The 26,011-nt window shown below is 42.3% G+C and overlaps 1 protein-coding gene across 2 annotated transcripts in view; it reads right to left on the bottom strand.

Annotated features, from left to right (window-relative positions):
- The window catches only part of LOC311053686 (nucleolar protein 4-like), a gene marked incomplete at its 3' end in the record, with an annotated part of 162,713 nt that extends 138,744 nt beyond the window's left edge, over nucleotides 1-23,969 (bottom strand). For both annotated transcript variants that reach the window (XM_084069351.1, XM_084069352.1), the window contains exon 1: nucleotides 23,544-23,969. In XM_084069351.1, the coding sequence (XP_083925477.1) occupies nucleotides 23,544-23,885 (342 nt within the window). In that variant the 5' untranslated portion in view covers nucleotides 23,886-23,969. The remainder of the gene's footprint in view (nucleotides 1-23,543) is intronic.
- Nucleotides 23,970-26,011: the final 2,042 nt, after the last annotated feature.

Genomic DNA, 26,011 nt, shown 5'->3' with positions numbered 1-26,011 from the left:
AGAATCATGTTGTTAGTCAGTACTCCACAGCAGCCAGACAGGGTTGAGGGTTACATGGGCTACAGGGCTATACAGTCAGCAAGCCAACCCAAGATAACTCACTAGTCAAGGAAGGACTCAACTACTTCTCCATCCATCCATCCATCCCACTGTGACCTGCTTCTTCCTACTCTCTATTCATTCCCGTTCCCCCACCCTGCTACTGTATGTTTCTGTTTCACTGTGTGTCTTGATGGCTGTCTCTGACTATCAGACCCCATATTGTTTGTTTTTGTTACTCAGTTTTTGCTGACACAGGTTAACAGCAGGGATCAACGCATTATGGTCGACGCATTATCCTGTCCAACTCTTGACAGTCCCAACATTATACATTCCACCCCAGACACCACCACATCTCTCGCTCTCTAAAGGCCACTCCACACCAATGAGTCGCCATGCACCTCCTTGCAACATGCAACTACTTGCAAGGAGTTGCATTGGTGCGGTTTGGCCTTGAGTGATCTCTCTTGCCCTGCATACTCAGTCATTCATCGTAAGCTTGTACATTGAATATTTTCACTACTTTTCACAACAATGTCATCAGCACTGAATATGGGACATACAAGTCGGCCAATCCCAAGGACAAGATAGCTAAAAACTTCATTGACTTCAGTGAACTTTCTTCAAAGTTAGTATTTAAAATATAAGTGTTCATAGGACAATAATAAATAAAATGATAATGCTAGTGATACTGATGAAAGTGAATGTGCTAATATTAATGGTATTATCAATGGTGATCATAATAAAGCCACAAACAAGAGACAAATATGATTTGTGTGCACATGAGTACCAGAACAGCTGAGGCATGTTTGTGTGTTTGTGCGCACACGCACACACACACACACACACACACACACACACACACACACACACACACACACACACACACACACACACACACACAGTGCAGGGCTGAGAGCTAATTATGGAGCAGGTTGGCAGCAGGAGCAGGGAGAGGGGCACTGGGGGTCTGTGAAGGGTAGGAGGGGTAGGAGATGTTTCTGAGGAAGAGAAGAGACAAATAAAGAAGTATAGACAAGAATAGAGATGAGAAATTGCAGACAGTATACTGTGGCAGCCTACCTATCCACAGTAACTGTTAAGAAGTAGAGCCCTACAGCTTGCAGATCTGCTATTTTTGAATATCTTTTTTTAAACTTTTGAAAATGTTCACCTATGACATACTGTACCCACAGGTTGAAAGTGGTTAAAAATCTGAACACATCGGCAGCAATACAGATGTCCTCAAAATAGTCAAATAATGGCAGATATATCGGCTAAACCGGTATATCGGTCTGGCTCTAATAAGAACCTGAGAAAGACTGAGTGACCATAGTTTGGCAATAGAGAGAGCAATGCTGTTCAAAAATACAGAAATATTAGGGAGATGTTTCCAAAAGGAAGGTAGGAGAGAGGGTGGAGGGGATGGGGAGGTAGAGGAGGAGAATGCATGGACATGGAGAACAGAGATGTAGAGGAGAGGAGAGGAGGATGCTCCTGGGACTTCAGTAAAACAAACACCACCTGCTCTCTGTCGTTCAGGTGGTCGACCAGGTGGGAGATATGATCCCTTACAGACTTCACCTCTTAAATCCACCTCCGTCATGAAGGGAGGATGTAAATGAAGGAGAAAATTCCAGTTTTGGTTCTTAATATTTTGAAGACGATTTAGGGAGCAGTACGTCTACTGAAATGAGACAAACTCCCGGATAGGACCCCCCCCCCCACCCAACAACAATGAAACAAAGCCTACTGTATGTTTTCACTGTGGTCATTTTCTAGAAGTACACGCAGCAGGGCTCACTGTACAAAGTTGAACATTTCATTTGACTGACCTTCATCAGTTCTCGACAGAAGAAACATTGTTGCTTTTTCTTTCTCTTATCATTTTCTTCTGAATTCACTTCAAAGCAAAAAGGAACTGATTCATTAGATTTCTAGACTTCATAGCTGTGGGAGGAAGCACGTCTGGGCCCGACCTTATTTCACTCTCTCTCTCTCTCTCTCTCTCTCTCTCTCTCTGTTGTCTGTCCAGACCAGCTCTGCTACACCTACAAATCTGAGTGTTAATGTAACTCCGAGAGTGTACAAATGTAATCCTTACGGGTCCATTTGGTTACATTTGAACACTCAGAGTTACATTAACACTGAGGATTTCACTGTGTATCTGCTGTTCTAATGCAGGCTGGTGACAAAGTGAATGCCGTGAATTAGCCTTCACCTAGCCTAGCCTGTTCAGACACTGTCACACAACAAAAACTTTTAATTCACTTAAATTGCTGATGGAATATGTTTTTAGAATCAGCATGGGAAATAAAAAAAAACACCATACACTGGTTATGTGTCTTGTGCTGGGATACTCACAATCACACACAAGATTTCTCTATAGACCGGGATCTATCTCAGCCATGATACTCCACGTAAGATTGTTACTACTATTGTGTTTATTTCATAATGTAACTACACTCTCTCCTGTGGGAAATTTACAATAGAAACCGACAGAATGAAATCCTCAGTGTTTATAACTCTAAGAGTAAACTATTTTTAACTATTTTTCTTTCAACAGTCTGAACGCGGTCAACACAGACGGAAAGAAAAGCAAACGTTTTTGTTGGAAGACTGATAAAACATTGCATTCGTTTTGCTTTGCCTTACCACCGCACTGCTATTACATTGCCATCCGGGCATTCTTTTGCACAGGGATGTTACTTTAACCGGTTAACCGATAACAGACAATAAGAATTATGACCAATTACTACTGCCGCCACGTAACAAAGCTGCAAACTGCATGTTTGCTGCCTTACAAATGTGACTCTGGGAAATAAGGAACCTTGCACACTTATGGAAGTTTACAATTATGATCTGAATGGATATTTTAGCGTTGCATCGATCAAAAATCACAAATGATTTGATGACTGAGTTAATTATGCAGTTGTACGCATGACGACACATGCAGTACGGCATACCTAGCGGCATATGAAGTGACAGCAAACCTCTCCAGTGCATGTAGGAAATTCATTTGTCTCCATAATGGTCTCCATAGGACAAATGGTCTCCCTAATTTACTCAGTCACCGACATTCGTCCATTCTAAATAGTACATTTTAATCTTGTCAGTTAACGGTTAACGAGCGTCCGCTATCGGTCCGAAAAAATCTAAATGAGCATATCTGAGGACACTGAGGACAGTGGTTGATAGTTAAAAAGGCATTAGCTACTTGCACTCTGTAACTTTAAGTTCATTATTCACTTTCTCTTAGATTCTGTAGTGAACTGTATGAAAGTGAGTTTAACCCATTAAGACCTGAGGCCGATTCTACAAATGTCTTCTAAATCAAAAAAAAAAAAAAAAAAAAAAAAATATGTTGCTATATTATCAGTGGTTCTCAAACCTTTTCATGTCAAGGACCCCCACAATTATATGTATTTGGCCGCGGAAAAATATTGTGTTCCAGGGACCCCCAGAAGCAAAGATTTGAGAAACAAATGTTTGCTTTAAAACATATATATTCAAAGATTTGCACAAATGTTCACGATTCTTCAAAAATAGCAGATCTACAAGCTCATAGCGCAGCACTCAGTGCCGCGCTATGAGCTTGTATATCTGCTATTTTTGAATAACCAAAGAAATCTAAAATGACGCAGTTGCGTTCCCATCCTTAAAGAGTTAATAGCAAAGGACAATTTTTTGTCATGATTTCTCTGCCATTTAAAATCAATTAGCAGGATATATAAATAAAAAAAAGAAGAAAAAAAGAAAAGAAATCTTAAAGACGTTTTTATTCCAGACATGGTTGGTTAGGGACCTTGGTTAATTTCTCTGCATGCCTTCCAGGTGTCAGAGGAGAGTTGGCTGAGTGGGAGGAGGTCAGGAGGAGACGAGCAGAGGAGGAGGAGAGGAGGAGGGAGCCGAGGCTCCGCCGCCTAATTAAGACTGGTGTTAATTTCCTCTCAGCGCCACGCCGACCAGAGACACTGCTCACCATGGCAACTGCAGAATGCCAGGAGAGAGGAGAGCTGAGAGCTGTGCGGAGGAACACACATGAATGCACGTGTGTGGTTAACACATATGTGTGATGCAATTTAGCACGCCCAACTCACACAACTCACTGTGTGTGTGAGTGTGTGTGTGTGTGTGTGTGTGTGTGTGTGTGTGTGTGTGTGTGTGTGTGTGTGTGTGTGTGTGTGTGTGTGTGTGTGTGTGTGTGTGTGTGTGTGTGTGTGTGTGTGTGTGTGTCTGTGTCTGTGTCTGTGTGTGTGTGCGCGCGCGCGCGCTCGCGCTCGTGCGCGTGTGCGTTTGAGAAGACAAACAAAGCTAAATATGTTCCTGTGTGTGTGTGTGTGTGTGTGTGTGTGTGTGTGTGTGTGTGTGTGTGTGTGTGTGTGTGTGTGTGTGTGTGTGTGTGTGTGTGTGTTCTAATTGGAGAGGCAGAATCTTTTTTCTTCATAGATCTCATTTCACAATTTACATGTTATTTTCTGTCTCCAATCCATCATACAGGTTGACCTGACTGAACCTGTGAGCACTACCACCCACCTTATCAGCCAATCACACGCTTAACGTAGATTGCTAAATGTCCCTCCTACTACTAACAGGCCACCGGCAATCAGCAGCTACGTGTTGTCATTGACAGTCAATACGGTGATGCGTACACTAGTCATGTGATTAGACAGACAGTCTATTTAAGTAGTGTGACATCTGTACTGTACTGCATTTTAAAATACACTTTTTCGTTAAAGGATTACAATATAGGACAATAATGACTAAAGCTGACAAACGCTGCTGTAGTCAAATGCATCAACTGTTGAGCTCTATTTCACAGGAAGTGTAGTATTAATGTTAGCATTAAGGTGTGTTGTTTCTGCACTGAGGAACTCAAAGAAAGACATAATATGCCAACAAAACTGCACTCAAGACTAGCTGGAGCCCTCATTCAATGCCATTTTGATTATGCTCCAACACCTCAATGTCACGAAAAACGAAGCTTCAGACCTCCCAAAACAAACAGATTTGAGTACTACTCCTACCCTATAGCCCACAACTCCAACACACTTTGTCAGTTTGGGATGGCTCAGGGTGAAAGACAGGGTTCTATGTATCAATGGGATTGGTATTTAAGATACTCAAAGGGACAGTGCCCTCATACCTGTCTAACTACTTCTCCAAAGTGAGTGACACCCACAGCCACAACACCAGAGAGACACCACTACCTGGTACCCCCTGCCACCATGATGTGGAATGCCCTGACATCATCCGTTAAAGGATGAGAATCACTGGTTTCTTTCAAAACTGGCCTGACAAAACATCTATCAGGAGACCACAAGGGGAGGTAGATTTTAATTCCCATAGAAAGGAGATGTCATTCACTGCCGCCGTTTTGAATTGAATACAAAGGACCACAATGGAAACACGTCCCCAGGACTTTTTTTGTGTTATCCTTTTAGCCTTAATGTCTGACTGTACCACGTGCTGTTTACATTTCTGACTAATAAAGAATTCAAGCAATCAATCAAAATCCTTTTAGCCTAAAAGTGTTACTGTACCGCTCTGTGCTGTTTACAGTTCTGACTAATAAAGTATTCAATCAATCAATCAATCAATCTGAAACCTGCATTACAAACTTGAAAAGGGACCAAAGCAGAGTCATTGTGGAACAAAACATTGCACTATAGCTATAATATACCAAAACAACAAATACATAATTAATTAAGAGATTTTAGGGGGGAAATAGGGGGGGGGTGTTGACATCTGTGACAAAGTTCATTCTAACATTTTGGAGGAATTGCATTTATTATTCTTTGTGCCACACACCCAGTCTCAATGGATACTCCATACATGAACTATAGTTTCATTCATTAACATTTAGATTAGAGGTTTTGATTTTATGAGATAACTAGAGTTTCGGGGGGCTACGCCCCCCTCAACCCCAGCCGCGCACGGGGCCCAGCGTGGGTGCGTGTGTATTGGGGTACCCAAATCGCCGGAGTAAAAGTGTCCAAAAAGGAAAAAAAAAAAAAAAAAAAAAAATTGGAAAAAATGTTAATAGTGATTGTTACTTTGGTGGTCCGCGGACCCCCTGGTGGTCCGCCGACCCCTGTGAGTGTTGGGACCCGCGGGGACCCCCCTGGAACATGGCGGACCCCTTCGGCAGTTTTTTTTTTTTCATGCACGGTTTGCTTGTTTCTGTCGCTTGTTTTTTAAAAGCTGGCAGCAAACTTGGCAACCCGACTGACATCACTGACCTATCCTTGGTATTTGTACTTCCGGGTTGCATAATGATGACATCACTGTCGAGTCCTGTGGTGTCATGAACCTAGGCAGGTTTGTTTACCACATTAGCCTGAGCAGCGTGCTGTGCTGTGGCGGTGGCTGTTTGTTTTTGTGTTTGGGATGAACATGGCACGTGAAGGACGGACATATTGTGAGCGAGACATGAGTGAAGTGAAAGTAACGGCCTGGGTGGAACAAAGGAGGTACGTAAGAAGGGGGGGGGGTTGAAGCAAAGGAGCTGTGTGTGTGCTGTTGTGGAGGACATGGGCAGAGTGCAATGGCGGCCGCTCGTGTTGTTTCGGCGAAACCCGTCGCCGTGCGGTGTCGGTGGTGTGCACGGTAAACGGTACGAAGCTGCCTCCCCTTCCGTTTTGTCCGACATTTGGTGAGTAGAATTAATTATGTTGCGCGGTGGAAAAGGTGTAGTGAGCAATGAGAGGTCCCCTACGCGACGCGTAAATTCAGCGCGGCCGCCGTGGCGAGTCAGTTGGCAACATGTGGTCTGGCGGTGCGTTGTTTATTCGATAACAGAGCTGTGGGGTGTCGCACCTAGGGTGCGGAAGTCGCTCGCCATTTATATAGTTAGATAAACAGCAGAGACAGCCAGAGAAAAGAGTAGTATAGAGGGAAAGAGATAGGACATATCCCTCTGAATTTCACATTTCCTCACATTAACATGTTTATCAAACTCTCCTGGATTTGACCAGAGCGAGTTATGAAGTGGGACATGTATCCAATCTTTCATCCATTGTCTGAGACAATGTGTGTGTGTGTGTGTGTGTGTGTGTGTGTGTGTGTGTGTGTGTGTGTGTGTGTGTGTGTGTGTGTGTGTGTGTGTGTGTGTGTGTGTGTGTGTGTGTGTGTCTGTGTGTTCTAGAAAGTTATTTCACACTGTATTTAATCTAGGTACGCACGATTATCTGAGCATGAATCCTGTCTGATAGCATCTCCATCCATCCATCTACCCTCTCTCTTTCTCTCTCTTTCAAGGTCTCCTCCCCCTCTCCTCGTCCCCTTTCCCTCTATCCCCCTTTCCCTTCTTTCTTAAGGTCTCCCTCTCTCTCCCATTATGATCAATGTGTTCCACTCAAACACAGTTAAACCATAGCAGATTACTCAGACAGACAGACAGACAGACAGACAGACAGACAGACAGACAGAATTATTTTATATACTGTAGGTCTTGGTGAGGTAGGTGCATTGCACTGAAGAAACAGTATAGAAATATCTCACTAATTTACAACTACTGACTCAAGATGTAAGATAATGATTAAATATGTATATTAAGATATAAAGGTATTAAAGGGATATTTCACTTTCAAAAAAACTTTTGGTCATTTTATCGTCTACTCAGGCCTTTGTGAACCCCCATACAGTTTTTAAGTTGCTCGATTCAGTATTTAGATATTTGATATTCATTTTATCAGACACGCCCCCTTCCCATACAAACCCATTATAACTTCAAACTCCATTTTAACCATGTTAGATTCATCAAAAACACCGTCCTTGGTTATGGTGACTCACCCTGCCCTCCTAATGCGTGAGGGGTCCGTGTTTTCCGATTCATTTTTTAATTTTTTTTTTATTGTATTACATTTTTTTCATTTTCCCAAAAAAACATTTTTAAATAAATGAAAAAAATTGAAATACTTAAATACTGAAATAGTTGAAAAAAGTAATGGGTTTGCATAGGAAGGGGGCGTGTCTGATAAAGTGAATATCAAATATCTAAATACTGAATCGAGCAACTTAAAAACTGTCTGGGGGGTTCACAAAGGCCTGAGTAGATGATAAAATGACCAAAAGTTGTTTTGAAAGTGAAATATCCCTTTAAGGTAAGCAGAAATAAATACAATATGCAATATACACTATAGCAATATAAATAGCAATATACAATGCACACTATAGGATATGCAATATACTGCATTATGCCCTCTATAGCATATAAAAGACAGACAGACCTAGAAAGGCTTAGACCTGCTGTGCTGTCCTTAATTAATTAAATGACATCTGGTTTACATTGTTTTTGCACTCAGAGTGGCTGATTGAACACTGTGAAATTCTACTGCATAAAACTAAATCTTTTTTAAAAGTCATTCAGAATTTCATCCTGTTTTGCCATTGACACAGGCTGACCAATCATTTTTTAGTAAGGAACGAGTTTAATAGCATACCTGTAGCTGCACCAGACTTACGCAAATTAGAACTCAGTTCTGGCTTAAGGTACAATTGCTGCAATCTTTTGAGTTCATACTTTTGAGTAATTGTCTGCATTGTTGGTACCAATTGTATTATCGGTGCACGAGACAATTAAGAACTGCCAACTCTTCACTGCACAGCCTCTCAAAGAGAAGACAATGTCAACGGCATCACTTCTTGCTTGGCTTGCCTTCCACACAGCATTTTAAGCTGGCATGCGGTTCATACCAGGCTTGAAATGAAACCTACCACTAGCTATGTGCATATTGTTTCACTTGATGGTGTCCAACAAGAATTTAGAATCTCAATGACAGACACTGATGTAAAAAAATCATGTTGAAGGAAAATAGCACAGAGGAAAAAACAAAATAGCATATTCATTGTCCAAGCTGAAATCAACTCCCTGGGACAGTGCATTCGGGGCATCAAGGCCACAGGACCGCAGGACATCACATTTTTCGATACAGCCAAACTGAGGGGCAACGACAGCCATGGCCATCATGGCCTGGCAGTAACGCATGAGACAAAATATGAATTATCTAATAAGCACAGGTTTTTGTCATTGGAAAAGATCTTTGGACAGGACACATTCAGGGATCATGAAAAGATTGCTTTGCACAAGGCCACTATGGTGTGCTGGAAGAGCTTTAGTCATACTCAAAGTGATGTCATCGAGCAACCGCAAGCTGCAAGAGTAGAGAAATCACAGTGAAGGGAATACCTCTGCCGCATAGTGACAGTTCCTCAATTTCTGGGGAAGCATGGAGTACCATTGCAAGAGAGCAACAAAACAGAGGAAAGCCTCAATTGAGCAACTTCATTGAATGTTTGAAGTTCCTTAACTAGAACACTAACGTTGAATATTATGACACCATCACTAACGATGGGTATATTTTACCCAACATAATATATTCCATAAAAAATACTTCTCATCAAAATATATTAAAGTACAACGATACATGGCAAATTGAGGTACTTTTCTTAATGTTTCAATATAAAATATCACAAAAAAAGATCATCATCGGAGGGCCCTATAAAAAAGCAATACCACAATAAGACCTCATGTAGGCAAAATCTGTGAAAAATGTGGGAATTGTAAACAAAGAATTCCTAAAATAAAGAAATAATGGAGCTGGGAACGTCTTCTTTGGTCCACCCATTCCTGAGACATGTGAGCCTTGTCCAGTGAAGGCTTCCGATTTGTTTTATTCTCTATCACTAACGTCGGGTGAAAATCACCCAATCACCCAATAACCCAAAAAACAGGGACGGGGCAGGGAAACAAGCCTACCTTGGATGGTGTCACTGAGCAGCCTGAAGGTACCCAAGGACCCACCCACCTCAGACATCAGCAACACGATGAAAATCACATAAACCATAATTGTATGGGTGACAATCACCCGACGTTAGTGTTCTAGGGTTAAATTATTTAACCATTTTCTTCAAAGCTATGCTGCACCAGCACATGCCATATACAAATTCACATCGGTCTACATGCTTTTTATGTTTACATGCCTGCCCACAATTACAGAGGGACTGCAGAAGTACTGCAGAGGGAACCTGTGGACCTTGTCCAAGTGCTGCAGTACAAAACAGGTGTCTATGACACTCTCAACGGGCAGCTCACATCTCAGATGGTGGAAGAGACATATACAGGCCTGGACTGTCAATAAAAGCATAAAAGACAAAAAATGTATCAAAAAGAGAAGTATACAAGCACTAAAGCCATTTGCAAAACACATGACATCCAGGAGGAGCCCTTCATTGGTCCAAGAAGGTGGTACTACTATACTGTAGGACTAAAGGTTTGTTCAAAGATTCCATCAAACATTCAAACCCTAATAAATGGCTTCAGGGCAAGCCGTAGTACACCTGTATTTTCTTTTATGGCTATTCGAAAATTGCGATTTTTTTTTATTAGAAAATTTGTGAAAACTTTTAACAACACAAATGTTCTATTATTGATTATTCAATTTCTGATTAACCACATATGCCCTGTTCTGTACTTTGTCATAAAATTGTGTCATGCAAAAGTAGCAAAAATAGCTGATCGACATGCTCACAATGTGTCGCATCGCAGCAAAGAAAATAAAAAGTAAAAACTAATTGTCTAAAATTGATTCTTTTTTTTTATAATTGATAAATTCATTTGTGTTATTAAAGGTAGGGTAAAATATATTTTTTTCTTTTTAAATAAAAGGTTTTTGGTCAAAAGGTAACAGTAACCTGTCTCTCCAGCTCTTTAATTAACAGAAAATACATGTTCATGTTCAATTTCAGCCAGGAGAGGGTACACATTTCTCAGCTTCAATTGTATATTGTTCCAGCTCCAATTGTGTCTGCTCACTTCCAATTTCACTTGTTTATTCTGTATCCTGTGTGAGTTCTCTCAATACATTTTTTATCCTGTCCTGCAAATGCATTTTCTGTTTACTGTTAGCTAAAGAGCTAGAGAGACAAGGAGACTGAACAAACATTCCATAGCAATGACTACAGAGCTATTTAAAACTTGTTTTAACATCAAATTATCACTTACCCTACCTTTAACTGTTTTAAATAAATAAACAATTACTAAAATTGAATGTGTTTGTTTTCGGTGTGCGTTGACGACCCTAAATGTGCCATTACAGAAAAGAACAAAACATTTTCTCTCTCACACTTTGTCACCCTTTTTTACCCCACATCTCTCTTTTAGCATCCATCTCATCCCGTCTCCCACCCCATTTCCACCTCTCATGCTTCATCTCGCTCACTGTACCTCTCCATATCTCACCCACCTTGTGATATACGTATGTCTCTCTTTCTCACCATCTCTCTCTCTCTCCATCCATCCCTCACTCTATCCATCTCTCCCAGTAACACAATTACCACCAGTCAGCGATCTACAGCTGCTCAGCATGGGGATAATCAGTCTCACACACACACATAAATAGAAAGACACAGATGCACACGCACCATGTGCCCCCCTTACCCAGGGACCCTTAGCCCCCCCACCCCATTACACACACACACACACACACACACACACACACAAAGTTCTCTTCTTGTGGGGTCTGTTCCACTGTGCACCAAGATATCTGACACTGATGCCACACCTGTCAGACAATGGCACAACCTAATGCAGATGTGCAGTGTGTGTGTGTGTGTGTGTGTGTGTGTGTGTGTGTGTGTGTGTGTGTGTGTGTGTGTGTGTGTGTGTGTGTGTGTGTGTGTGTGTGTGTGTGTGTGCGTGCGTGCGTGCGTGCGTGCGTGCGTGCGTGCGTGCGTGCGTGCGTGCGTGCGTGCGTGCAGGTGTGTGTGTGTCTTTGTTCATGCACACATAAATGTGCTGTATTTTTACATGAATTGCTACACCTACAACCAGGTATGCGTACGTGCGCATACACACACACGCGCGCACACTCACACACAAACAGTACAAACAAATCAATAGCAAGCATCTTCCAGGAGCTCATCGCTGTTGACAGAATGAGGGAATCATCATCTCTTCTCCCCTCCTGTCCCATCCCCCTATTCCTCCTCCACCCATCCCCTCATCCCCCCATCATACATCTCCATTCCTCCTCCACCCATCCCATCATAGATCTTTATGCTTCCTTCACCCACTCCACCAGCACTACGCTTAACAATTGCAAAGTAGTGACACCATGAGAGCACAATATTAATTGATCAATAAATGTATTGATCAAATGTCATTTTTACATAGATTTTTTGCCCAGTAGCGTCAGATCAAATTGGGACATTTGAGTCCTCCATCATCATATACTTGGTTGTGGATCATGTCTCGCACCACAAATAGCAGATCTATATGCTTACAATGCATAGCAGTGCTACGCGTTGTGAGCTTTTAGAGTGTCTATTTTATTCTATATGAAATGAGTAAACTGTTTTTTTTTTTACTTTTGGAATAGTAGTTCAGGAAGGGGTGGCAGTGGTATGTTTTAAAAGAGGTATAATAGCTTATTGGGGAGTATATTAATCTTCAAGTCAAGATGTTTGTTTCAGTTGATTAAAGCTTTGACACATTGTGAGCTTGTAGATCGGCTATTTTTGATTCGCAACTCACGCACGCAACTAAGTATAACACAGGCAGGGATATAGTAGCAGAGTAGGGCTGGGCGATATAATATGACTGATTACCACTGATCATCACTGATTATTATTTCAAACTTTTGCCTCGGTTACGATTCATTAATGTTTATTTTAAAAACTATAGTGATCGGCCATTTTCACCATTTTTGTATGCCATCATTGTACAACAAAGTATAATACGGGGTCAAGTGGTTGAAAAATGAATCGATTTATAAGAAAAAAAGAAAGAATACCCCCCCCCCCCCCCCCCCCCCCGCCCCCAAAGAAAAAACCTTGCTTCTCGGGTTATTTAAAGGAGAATTTCGCCCCACGTTATTGTTACCTTTATTACGCCCGGCCGGAAGTGTCGTGAAAGCGCGGCTTGCGGTCGAGCACATTCAAGAACAACAAGCATAGTGTTCTCTCACCCTAAACATCAGATCTCTCTGAAAAAACAAAAAAGCTGTTAAATTACGCGATTTAAAGCAAGAACCATAGGTACGGGTTTTTAACTGTGGCGGATCCGTTATACATACAGTATACATACTTTTATACATATGATACCCTGTAAAACTGCATAATGAGTACTTTTACTTTTGGTACTTTAAGTATATTTTGATGCCAATACTTTTGTACTTTTACTCAACTAAATTTTGATTAACAGAATATTTCTTAATTGCAGTATTGATTTGATAATAGTATAAACATTAACTTTTTCCACCACTGGTTAACAGTATTTGACTGGCTGGTGGTGATTCTGCATCCTGCTCATTTATGTGAATATAACATTATCAGTAAAGACAGATGGAGGTCAGTAGGAGTCTCCTGTCCCTAGTTGGGACACACTGATATGGGTGATTAGGAAATGGGTCCCAACTTATTTGGTTTGTAACTCTGTAAGTCACTCTGTGTTTTATTTAGCCGAAGTGTGCATTCATTGTCAGAAGAACAGTAACCAGCATCACAGAAGGGAGACTTGTCTCTTGTTTCCAACAACGCATGACCCTCCATTCACCCGACATCTGTCCCTCACATAACCCCAACCACACACACACACACACACACACACACACACACAGAGTTCGGGTCAGGGAACGGTTAGAGAAGGGTAGGACCCACACTTTTAATGCACAAGATGTGTGTGTGTGTGTGTGTGTGTGTGTGTGTGTGTGTGTGTGTGTGTGTGTGTGTGTGTGTGTGTGTGTGTGTGTGTGTGTGTGTGTGTGTGTGTGTGTGTGTGTGTGTGTGTGTGTGTGTGTGTGTGTGTGTGTGTGTGCGTGCGTGCGTATTTCGGGTAGATGGGGTAACTTAATTGGGTGAGGCCTCCTCTATCAGGCCAGCGATCTCTGCTATCTCAATGCACCCCTTATCCCAGTATTATAAATACACTAAATTGACAGCAATTGGTAGGACTCTGGTAGTGTGTGGGTGTGTACTTTCATGTGTTGTGCCCCTCTGCCTGTCCTTATAGGTTTGAATGCGTGTGTGTGTGTGTGTGTGTGTGTGTGTGTGTGTGTGTGTGTGTGTGTGTGTGTGTGTGTGTGTGTGTGTGTGTGTGTGTGTGTGTGTGTGTGTGTGTGTGTGTGTGTGTGTGTGTGTGTGTGTGTGTGTGTGTGTGTATTGAAACAGATTAGCTCTATTGCTGATAATAGATGACAGTGTCACTAACGCACAAGCGCATGCACGACACACACATCTATTCATGTGTCATTTCTGCAAAGCCCCCCACTTTCTTGAATCTCACTCTGATCACTCTCTCATTCATATCACAGGTCAGACACTGATGGTCTGTCCTGGTCATCACCATGACAACACATCCGTATGGCACATCGTTCAACTTCTATTCAACCAAGGAAAGAAAGGGGCTTCACTCCCAGCAGTATACCATTAAGAGACTGTAGTTGTACTTGGCAGCTCCCATCTCTTACGGACATGATCTCCACTGCAGGGAACTGACTAAATACTGTACAATTCAATACTGTAGTGTGCTTGAGAGAGGGAAGTAGTGATCACATGTAGTTGACACCAGTGTCTAGAAACTATTTATAGGCCAACAAACCACTCGCTGCTTCCTTCTCAACTGGGGCCACCCTCTGTTTTAGCCAGGGGATCTCTCTGTATGTAGGCAACAGACTGTTTTAGCCAGGGGATCTCTCTGTCTGTAGCCTATACAGACTGTTTTAGCCAGGGGATCTCTCTGTATGTAGACAACAGACTGTTTTAGCCAGGGGATCTCTCTGTCTGTAGCCTATACAGACTGTTTTAGCCAAGGGATCTCTCTGTCTGTAGCCTATACAGACTGTTTTAGCCAGGGGATCTCTCTGTCTGTAGCCTATACAGGCTGTTTTAGCCAGGGGATCTCTCCTACAGACTGTTTTAGCCAGGGGATCTTTCTGTCTGTATCCTACAGACAGTTTTAGCCAGGGGATCTCTCCTACGGACTGTTTTAGCCAGGGGATCTCTCCTACAGACTGTTTTAGCCAGGGGATCTCTTCTACAGACTGTTTTAGCCAGGGGATCTCTCCTACAGACTGTTTTAGCCAGGGGATCTCTCCTACATACTGTTTTAGCCAGGGGGTCTCTCCTACATACTGTTTTAGCCAGGGGATCTCTCCTACTGTACATACTGTTTTAGCCAGGGGATCTCTCCTACATACTGTTTTAGCCAGGGGATCTCTCTGTCTGTAGGCTACAAACAATAAACGCCATAGACGATAGTGAGAGTTGAGGGAGAAAGACAGTGAGAGTGTGTGTGGGTGTGGAGGGGGGACACTGATGAACTCAGATGAGTGTGAGAGAACCCCTGACAACATGTCTGACCTGAGTCACAGACGAGTCAAATTATTGCTGAATGATTGACAGTTTGCTTTCCATTTAAGTAGTGGAATGAGATGAACCTTTATTCTCACTTTCTATCGAGTGTGAAAGTTATAGAAGATAATTGTGTGTGCATGCATGCATGCGTGCGTGCGTGCGTGAACTACAGCTTGCTCTCAAGGTACGTCTCTCTCAATGACTCCTACAGTAGATACAAACGTACATACTGGTTAATTAGCCAAAGGATAATGGCCTTAATTAACCAATCAACCAATCCGTCAGATACCACACTCTTAACCTTTTAAGACCGGGAACGCATCTGTGTCATTTCTAGACTTCTTTGGCTATTCAAAAATAGCAGATATACAAGCTCACCGAGTGCCATGCTTGTAGATCAGCTTTTTTTGAATAATTTTGACAATTTGTGCAAATCTTTGAATTAAGATTTTTTTTAAAGCGAACATTTGTAAAATATCTTGTTCCAGGGACCACCCAGAAGCAAAGAGTTGAGTTACAAATATATTTTCAAAGATTTGCACAAATATTGACAAAAAATTGCAGATCTAGAAGTTCATCACGGCACTCGGTGCTACTCTTTGAGCTTGTATATCTGCTATTTTTGAATAGCCAAAGTATAAGTTATGGATAAAGTGGTTACACAGATGCGTTCCTTTGAATGGGTTAATACAATTGGTCCTACCGATGACATCATTGTTGGGGATTCCAAGCTAATGGAAACCACTACAACCTTTCTCTTCCTGGAAAGTTAGCATGCTGAAATAGAAACCCCTGTTGCATCAATAAAAAGTGAATAAAAGAAGTTTGACAACTTGCTTGAAATGACCACCGATGAGGTTCATCACTTGATTCGCCACGCACATTTTCTAGCTACAGGTATCCACAGATCACCTCTGAGACATATTTTTTTAAAGCGAACATTTGAACTAAAATCTTTGCTTTTCTAGGGGTCTTAAAGGGTTAATGCGGTGTTATACCCAGAATCTGCACAATCCACATTCCTTTGGCACAGGACCTAAAACAAGTAGAATGTTACTAGCATTTTACTGTAGCATGTTTTTTATGTGTTTTTTTTACATCATCTCCTTACAGGTCACTAATGCCCACTATAGCAGTGATTCTCAACCTGTGGGCCATTGCCCACTGGTGGGCCGTGTCGTGAGGATATTGTGCGTGAGTGAGCCCCCAATTAATTGGCAAAACACTATGATTTTAATGATGATATAAAATTAATGTTAAAAAATAATAATAGTGTAAAAACAAACGTCATGGTATTTTTTAGGGATGTCCGATATTTACTTTTTTGCCGATATCCGATATTCGGATATTGTCCAACTACTTTCCGATACCGATATAAACCGATACCGATATATGCAGGCCTTTTCACCAAAAGTCAACTAATTGTCCACCCGTGGTCAGACAGGTGGGCCCTGATCTAGAAAAGGTTGAGAATCACTGCACTATAGCAGTGGTTTTCAACCAGTGGTCCGGGGACCACCAGTGGTCCTTGAGGGGGTTCCAGGTGGTCCCCAGCTAAATGATGGAGAGTTGGTAACCAAATGGACCCTTATTAGATCTTTAACTCTTGAGAGTATAAAATGAAACCAAATGGACCCTTACGTGGGTCCATTTGGTTTAATTTTACGCTCTCAAGAGTTAAATTATTGTTAAACATCTGTATTACTTAATTAAAGAATTGTTATTTTGATCAATGTTTGCCTGTTATCTCTCCTAATGGTACAAACATCAACAAACATCAATACAGCATGGAATTGTGGACAAAATAATATCCAACGACAACAAAATATGAAAATGTTTTGGTCTGAGAGTCTAAATCTCATCAAATGGTGGTCCGTGGCTCAAATGGCGAATAAATAATGGACCTTGATATGAAAAGGGTTAAAAACCACTGCACTAATAGGATGGTATCATTTCTGTCTACATGCTCTGTGTCTCAGAGGTGATCTGTGGATACCGGTAGTAAGAAAATGTACGTGGCGAACCAAGTGATGACATCATCGGTGGTCATTTCAAACAACTTTTTATTGATGCAACAACAGTGGCTTCTATTTCAGCATGCTAACTTTCCAGGAAGAGAAAGTTTGTAGTGGTTTCCATTAGCTTGGAATCCCCACCAATGATGTCATCGGTAGGACCAATCCTCCTATAATCCTCCTATAATTTGACAAACCTCTGTCATGGTGGTGAGGCCAAAATTGCTCTTGCCGGTTCTCCTCAGCGGCTGGAGCAATTGATCCAAAATTGCACACAGCCATTGACCATTACCATGTGCACCTAACAACGAAGCCCGTTTTTCGATTTCACCAAATCTCAGCTGTTTATTCACATTTTCATGTTGTCGCCATGGTTACGGGTTGCCAGATCCTGTGCGCATATCCCCCCACGGATGCGTCGACCGGGTATGGACTAGTTGTATTAACCCATTCAAACTGGGAAAGCATCTGTGTAACCACTTTATCCATATTTTATACTTTGGCTATTCAAAAATTGCAGATATACAAGCTCAAAGCGCTATGAACTTCTAGATCTGCCATTTTTGAAAAAAATCGTGAATATTTGTGCAAATCTTTGAAAATATATATTTTTAAAGCGAACATTTGTAACTAAAATCTTTGCTTCTGGAGGTTCCTGGAACACAATATTTTACAAATGTTTGCTTTAAAAAAATCTAAATTCAAAGATTTGCACACATTTTTCTACAATCTACAAGGTAAGCGCGGCACTGCTATCTGCTATTTTTTAATAGTCAAAGAAATCTAAAATGACAGAGAGGCGTTCCCGGATTGAATGGGTTAAGATACAGTTGAAATTTTGTGAAGTATGTAAGTGAAGTGTTTTTGTGAGGTTGTTTAATTCATTCCTGAATGTTGGCTAAAAACAAGCCAGTGTCTCACAGAGATAATAGAGACTTTAGTTATTTTATTGACCTAGGGTAGTAGTCAGCAACGCTCAGCACATAGAAACACACAGACAGGATTCACAGGAACACACACATTAAAACCTGGGAGATGACCAGTCCAGTACAACCACAGTCTTATATTGTTGGCCACTGAGCAGCTCCACTGGAGCAGTTAAGGAGTTCAGTGATTTGCTCAAGGGCACTTCAGCAGTGTTGGGGGAGAGCGAGGCCAGTGGTGACCATTCACTTCCCCACCCAGATTATTCCTGCCGGTTACGGGGAATTGAACAGACATCCTTCCGGCAGCAAGTGCGGCTGCTCTAACCTTTAGGCCACCGCTGCCCCAAAAGCTTGAACATGACTCTAGTATCCCTGCATCCCTCTTACTACCTCTCCTCTTGTCCACTTCATCCTCCCTCCTCCATCCCCTCCCTTCATATCGCAGTTTATCATCCCCTCCCTCATCGTCCTTCTACTTTCTTTGTCACACATTTTCTCGCTCCACCTGTGAGTTCCTCTCCGTCTCTTTTGTTCCAATCTGCCCAACCCCCCTCTCTCTCTCTCTCTCTCTCTCTCTCTCTCAGAGGTATCGGTCTGTATATCAACAGAGCTGCAGACTGATCAGCTGTTGCTGTAGTGAGGCCATGATCCTCCCGAGACACACACTCACCCCTAAACACATCGTCGTCGTTGTCGGGTGGAAACCTTGTATGTCCAAAACCGTTACTTTTCAGGATAAGGAAAAAAAGAACCTGCGTTCCAAATGGATCCAATGTAGTTATTTAGTCACAAGCTCTTGTTGATACTTCTCAATGATTAAATATGAACCACTTTCACTTTAAAAAACGTGTGTAACACGTAATTCTTTTCCAAGGCCCAGAGTGCCAATGAAGTGTAACACGTCAAAACAGTGTTTTCAGTGTTTACGCTAGATGGCTCTCTTCGCCAACCTATGAGTGATCCTATGACTTCCGGAGAAGAGTATACCCGGAAATAACATGATCAAAACAAACCCAGCCCCGTCCGATCTAATGTTAAAGGATTAAGACAAAAAAAATGTTTGCTTTCTTGTTTTTTTCTGCGTTTTTGGCGAGAACATGCTATATTCAACAGCCAATAACTAAAGAACGGAGGGTCGCGGTGACATGCTTTTTTTTCCTCGATGGAAGCAGCCAGAGACACTCCTCTTGATCGTCCTGGAGCGAAATATTCTTTGGCTCTTGAAAGGTTAATAAAAATGCTGAAAAATGCTGGCACTAGCTTCAGACTGTTTTGAAAAACTCTGGCAGCGAATGAGTTAAGCTTGTAGAACAGCTATATTCGCTACTTTTGCGTGACACTCTTATACAACGAAGTACCCCTCCCCCCCTGTTGTGTGGTTAAATAGTTTGATATGCAGTATGCTCACATAACATAACATAGCATCCTGTCCGCCAGCATTTCACAGGTAAACAACAGCAGGTGTCACTGAGAACTAACAGCTGTCTAGTTATTCAAACACACACACACACACACAGTATATATAGTATATATACACCGCATAATAATGTGCATACTAAACGCTGAAGGGCTCCATGCCCAAACTCCAAGGCATACACCACTACTGATCCAAAAGCACAAGAAAGGTTTACTCCAATAAGCATTTTACCATATAAATAAGCCACAGAATTGGCTAGATGATGCATGGGCTAAGATTCCTCAGGAATGCTGCCAGAAGCTGGTGTCTAGCTATGCATCATGTTTGCAGCAGGTCATAACAACAAAAAGGTGCTCTACAAAGTACTAAAGACACTTGTCAAGAAGGGGCTGAACAATGTTGCGCCTTGAGTCATTAAAAGTGGTATTTTGTGTTGAATTTGGAGAAACCTGTAATATTAGTTGTGTTTAGCTATTTAAATTGTTCTTGTTTGATTTGTTTATTTCAAACAGTTGACAGTGAATTTTGCAAATGAACCTGATTTGCAATGGGGGCTGAATGATTTCAAGTGCAACTATAGGTATATATTCACACACACACACACACACACACACACACACACACACACACACACACACACACACACACACACACACACACACACACACACACACACACACACACACACACACACACACACACACACACACACACACACACACAATATCGTTTGGCCAATATTGGCCAATATTGGCCTATATGACAGATATATCAGTCACAACCTATATGATGTCCGATATGAGCTGATATGAAAACCTTTTTTACAGAACATGACGCAGAAAGGAATAACACGATATTCCTCCCAGTTCCAACCCTGCTGAAAAGGCAACCAACTTGTAGGAGTCGCTATAGTGCAGCAACAGAGATCACCCTCCAATGCCTTCTTCTCAGCAAAATTATGTTGGTTGGATTTCCAGCCGAACCGGATTTGCTTTTGCTTTTATTTTGGTAAAAGGAATATGAGTAAACACAATATAACTTCAACTCAGGATATACACATTAAAGCGTAATAAAACACTTCAAATGTGGTCCTGCAACACAAAATAGAAATAAATAGTCCAATAAATTACATAGCACCGTGGAGGAATCAAACCCCAGTTTCCAGCCCGCAACCCATGGTGGTGGGCAGGCAGGAGCTTTACCCCTGCATCACCTGGGAGTGTAACAAATAAGATGGGATCCAAAACGCCAATAGACAGCTGAAAAATAAGCACTCGCACACGCACGCACACACACTTTCTCAAAACCACAACTGAACCTACACACACTCAGCATAGTCAGTGAGTAGAGAAAACAGTCTCTGTCTACCAGACTAAACACACAAGTCCTGATAATGAACAGACATAGAGGCAGAGAGAGAGAGAGGAGGGGGGAGGAGAGAGAGAGAGAGAGAGAGAGAGAGAGAGAGAGAGAGAGAGAGAGAGAGAGAGAGAGAGAGAGAGAGAGAGAGAGAGAGAGAGAGCAAGACAGAACAGGAGAGAAGAGACGGAGAGAAAGGAAAGGGAGACAGCCAGAAAGAGAGGCAAACAGAGAGACTAATAGAAAGAGAGAATGACAAGACAGACTGAGGAGAGAGAGGGGAATGGAGTCAGAGGGAGAGACAACCTTAAATGAAAGTAAAATGTAAACAAAGACAGAACAAAGGTAGTGAGGGAAACAGGTAGATGGAGAGAAAAAGAGAGCCATGATGAAGTTGGAAAAGGAGATGGAGAAACAGAGAAACCATGAGAGAACGAGGGATGAGGAAGACGAGGGACACATGGATTAGGGATGACAGCAGGCAAGAAGTGGAACAAAAGGTTAGAAATGGAGAGGATGGGAAGGAGGAGACAACTGAGGGATGAGAGGCATCTACAGTGAAATATTAGAAGTGTCAATAGTATAAGCCTAGAGCCCGACCGATGCCAGATTTCTTTCTGATGCCGATCCAGATTTTGGATAGTCCTCCTAGAGTAGACCACCGATTACCAATATTAGTCAAAAAAAGATTTTCTAATAAATGTAAACTTTGATTGATTTGATTAAAGTTTATATTTGAGAATATTTAACTTATACGCATAAACATAATACGTTTTTACATTTTTTTACGACTTATGCCCTATTCAAAAATGTTCTTGTACCTTGTACATCTGCTATTTTCGCCTAACGATATGCCCAAATTAGGGAACGTTTGAAAGACATTAAACACATCGGCTGCATAATGACTGATACCGATGTCGTCAAAAAAGTAGCATAATAGCCGATATGACCACTATATCGTAGTTCTAATTTCATAGGCTCTAGTTAGGCCGATAAATCCTCTGGGGGAGAGGGAGGATAGCTGTGGACAAGAATTCAGGAGAGAGAGAATCAGAGAAAGACAGAAAGACAAAGAAAAAGTTAAAGTTGAAGGTTTATATGTATTCCCAGCTTTAGTTCAAATGACTTTTCAGATCTCTCCCCCTCACACTCATGCCTTCTCAAATGAATTACTGCATCAACATGCATTACAAATCATTCCCTCTGTTCCTAGTGCATAGATTACATCTATGATGTCAATCAGAACATATGAGTTCATATAGCCTATGGTATGTGGGACATAGGCTATGCGGGATGGGGAAGTCAGCCTCACCGTAACCATGCCAACCAACACCTTAAACTACTCTCTGTTTGGCTTCACATTGAGCATTTGGGGCTGATTTACATTAAAGTGTGTGTGTGTTTGGGGGAAAGTTAGATTGAATGTACAAAACTGGGGTAGATTCCAGACATTTCGGGGGATTGATTACAATCTCTACCTAACCAATTTTGTTACTCAAGAAGTGTCGCTGTGATCACAACTTTGGAGAGTGACATGTCACTGTCTGGACTCATATTGGTGTTGAAAAGTTAATGTGAAAGTTTCTACAGAGAGGAAAAACATCATTAAACACTTAAGCCAGGCTAATTTTTTTAATAGTTAAAGCAATCTAGAAGCTCACAATGTGCTGCATGGATTTTTGGGAGAATAAAAAATGCCTGTAATGACATGCCCAAAATAGGGGTTATGTTGGTAAACTTCTGATATGGAATCCCATCAGTAAAGCACATGCAGTTCTGTGCTGATGTGCAAATGTATTTTGATGAATTAATTAATTCTATGCTGTAGGCTCATAGTCATACAGTACCTGCCACCATTCCTACTTTCTGCCTGGACTGTCTCTCTCTATTGACTAAATATAAAGCCTTCAAAATCTACAGTAGGTAGCATACACCCACTGTTGAAAAAAACACACACTACTAGACAAAGTAAACATAAGACACCCAATAGCCTACTATATAAAATTGGGGTCCGACCCGTGATATTAATGTATATCAAACTGGGTCCTTGAAATTAAAAGTTTGAGAATAACTGACGTCTGACAGGCTACCTGTTGACTAGCCGTAGCGTAGCGCCTATATTACCATGCATGCCTTGCCATCATTGTGCAGCAGGTGCACAATACAAATCCTCTGCGTTTATTTCACTTTGAGGATTTTAACGACGCCGCATGCAGGCAATGGCATGGAGCCAGAGAAAGTTACGTTCGCTTCGGGTCCGGATCGGGACACGCGTTCACGTTCACAGCACACACACACACACACAGCCACATTTGCATAGGCAAATATGGGGGACGCCACGGACGGGTACACACGCATGAATAAAAGCTGAAAACGGACACGCACGTACATCACAAGCACATAAAAACGAAAGAGGAAGAAAGACGCACTGACCGTTGCCTTGATGGGGACGTAGAGCACCGGTCTGTCAGGGGGCGACGCGTCTCCGTCATGGACCGTCCCGACCAGAAAGCCCTTCGACTTGACCCAGAATTTGAATTTGGCGTTGATGTGGCTGTTGCTGTTGTTGTTGTTGTCATGATGCATGAACAGTCCGCTGTTGTTCTCCTCGTCCCCCTGTTGCGTCGACAACAGCGTCTGGAGGATCTTGTTGTATTTGCGCCGGGTGACGGTCTTTGTCTTCCCGGAGTCGCCGTACGTCCGGAGGCACCAGTCCTGAAACTCCCCGAACATCTCCACTCCTCCTGCTCCGGCCACTGCCGCGGACACTGACATCCCGCTGTGGTGGCTGCTGTTGGGACTCCGGCTCCGGTGGTGGTGGTGGTGGTGGTGGTGGTGGTGGTGGAGGTGGGTGGAGGTAGTGGTGGTGGTGGTGGTCACCAGATCAGCCACGCTGCTGCTTTTACCGGTTGTCATGAGTAGATGTTAAGGGGGGGAAAATGTTGTTTCAGCGTTTCCAAAATTGTAATATCAAACCAAAATGTCCACTTTTTTTTTTTACTAAAGAAAGCCTCCTAAAAATAGGTTACAACATTTGAGGCGAAATATTTTTTTTCGGTTTTCAAATCAACCGTTTGTTTCCACATCCACGTCGGTGACAGATAGAGATTGGAACTTGATTGGCATTAAATATAAATACATCTATTTAAATAGGCTATACCCTCAATTTCTGATGTTACACATAGGTAGAACAATGAGGCAAATGGGGAGGATGGAGGCTCCCAAGCGGGCGGTACAAATTAGTGTGTGTGTGTGTGTGTGTGTGTGTGTGTGTGTGTGTGTGTGTGTGTGTGTGTGTGTGTGTGTGTGTGTGTGTGTGTGTGTGTGTGTGTGTGTGTGTTCGCCCTCAGACACACCTGTTAGCAGAATGGGTCGGCCTGTCCCGCAGGAGGGGGTGGGGGGGCTGTCAGTCATCGCCTCATCTCCACAGAGAGAGAGAGAGAGAGAGAGAGAGAGACAGAGAGAGAGAGAGAGAATGAGAGAAGAGGAGGATTGTCCTACAAAATAAAAACGGCTCTCTCAGTCTCTCCCCACCTGCCTGTCCGATCATATAATTACTGTGCAGATGATTTCCAGCGTTTAATACGTCCTGATGTGGCAGCTGGTCAATTTATATACAATCCACGGTGTCAGAATAAACGGCGGCCGGGTTGATTTGATGAATAAGGATAGAGTGATAATTTGGGGGAAATGGCTTTCCGAATATTATTATCAGGCCCACGCCCGGGTCAATTCTCTCCTCCTCCGCTGTGAAAAGATGGGATATCCCTCCCTCACTCTCTATCCGTCCACTTTGAGCTCCACCTGGGGTTGGGCTGCCTGTCCTGGTGATGAGAGAGCGTGAGACACCTGTTTGAATCGGACCGGAACGCAACACGCCTCGCTCGGCTCGCTGTCCCAAACGAACCAACCGCGACTCTTTTTCTTTTTCTTTCTTGTCACCACAAAAGCGCACCGTTCCGTTCCATTCCCCCCTGTCAAACTAAACACCCGCACCGAATTTACGGTTATTTTCGCGGTGTGACTGACTGTACTTAACCGATTCCGAGTGGTCCTACACGGGCTGCCTGCCTGCCCTGGCTACAATAGACCAGTGTTGCCAGGTTGTGTGAGAGAAATAAGCAACCAGGACGTCTAGGAAAACAAGCCCAAAAGAAGCAACTTAGGCCACATCATGAGCATCTTTAAAGCTAAATACATCGGCTATTTTCAAAAATTATTTGAATAAAATGTGGAATAGGCCTATTTGGAATATTGTTTTGAAACACAGTTAACAACACAAAATGCGCCCTGCCCTGCCTGGGCACAAAACGTTTTCATAAAATATATTTGAGAAGCACTGATTTAAAAAACTTTTTTTTTTTTTTTTTTTGGAAGCAAGCCTAAATAACCAGGTACACTTTGGAAACAAGCCCAAAAAACCGCAACCCGCAACTACCAATGTTTACAAGCAACTTCACAGAAAAAGAAGCCCATAGTATGATCGCTTATAATAAGCGGACTAGGCAACACTGCTCACGAGCTGCGTCTGTCGACGGGACACAGCGCACCACCACCACACCACGCTGCATGCACCCGAAAATCAGGAAGTGCCAAAATATGACCAAAACGCACAACAACGCCAACTCTATTTCCCACCTTATATCAAAGGACGTCCCATAGCCGAGTGGTCTCAACCTGTAGGTCGGGACCTCCAGGGGGGTCCCCACATGATTTTTCTTTTTTTGGGGGGGGGAGTCCCAAGATGACAGTAAAATGACAATTTAAGGACTTTTAAGACCTTTTTAATACCTAGAAAATGAAGAAATATCATTAAACTGCATCAAACGTAATCAAACTATGGTAATATTGGCCAAACATTGGCCACATTGTCAAATAATGTAAAGAGCAGGCAAACATTG

Source organism: Gymnoscopelus microlampas (genome assembly GCF_963454915.1).
Source record: "Gymnoscopelus microlampas genome assembly, chromosome: 10".
In the NCBI taxonomy this organism is placed as follows: domain Eukaryota; kingdom Metazoa; phylum Chordata; class Actinopteri; order Myctophiformes; family Myctophidae; genus Gymnoscopelus; species Gymnoscopelus microlampas.
The sequence above is the reverse complement of the archived record's forward strand: the minus strand, read 5'-3'. Positions and strand labels throughout refer to the sequence as shown.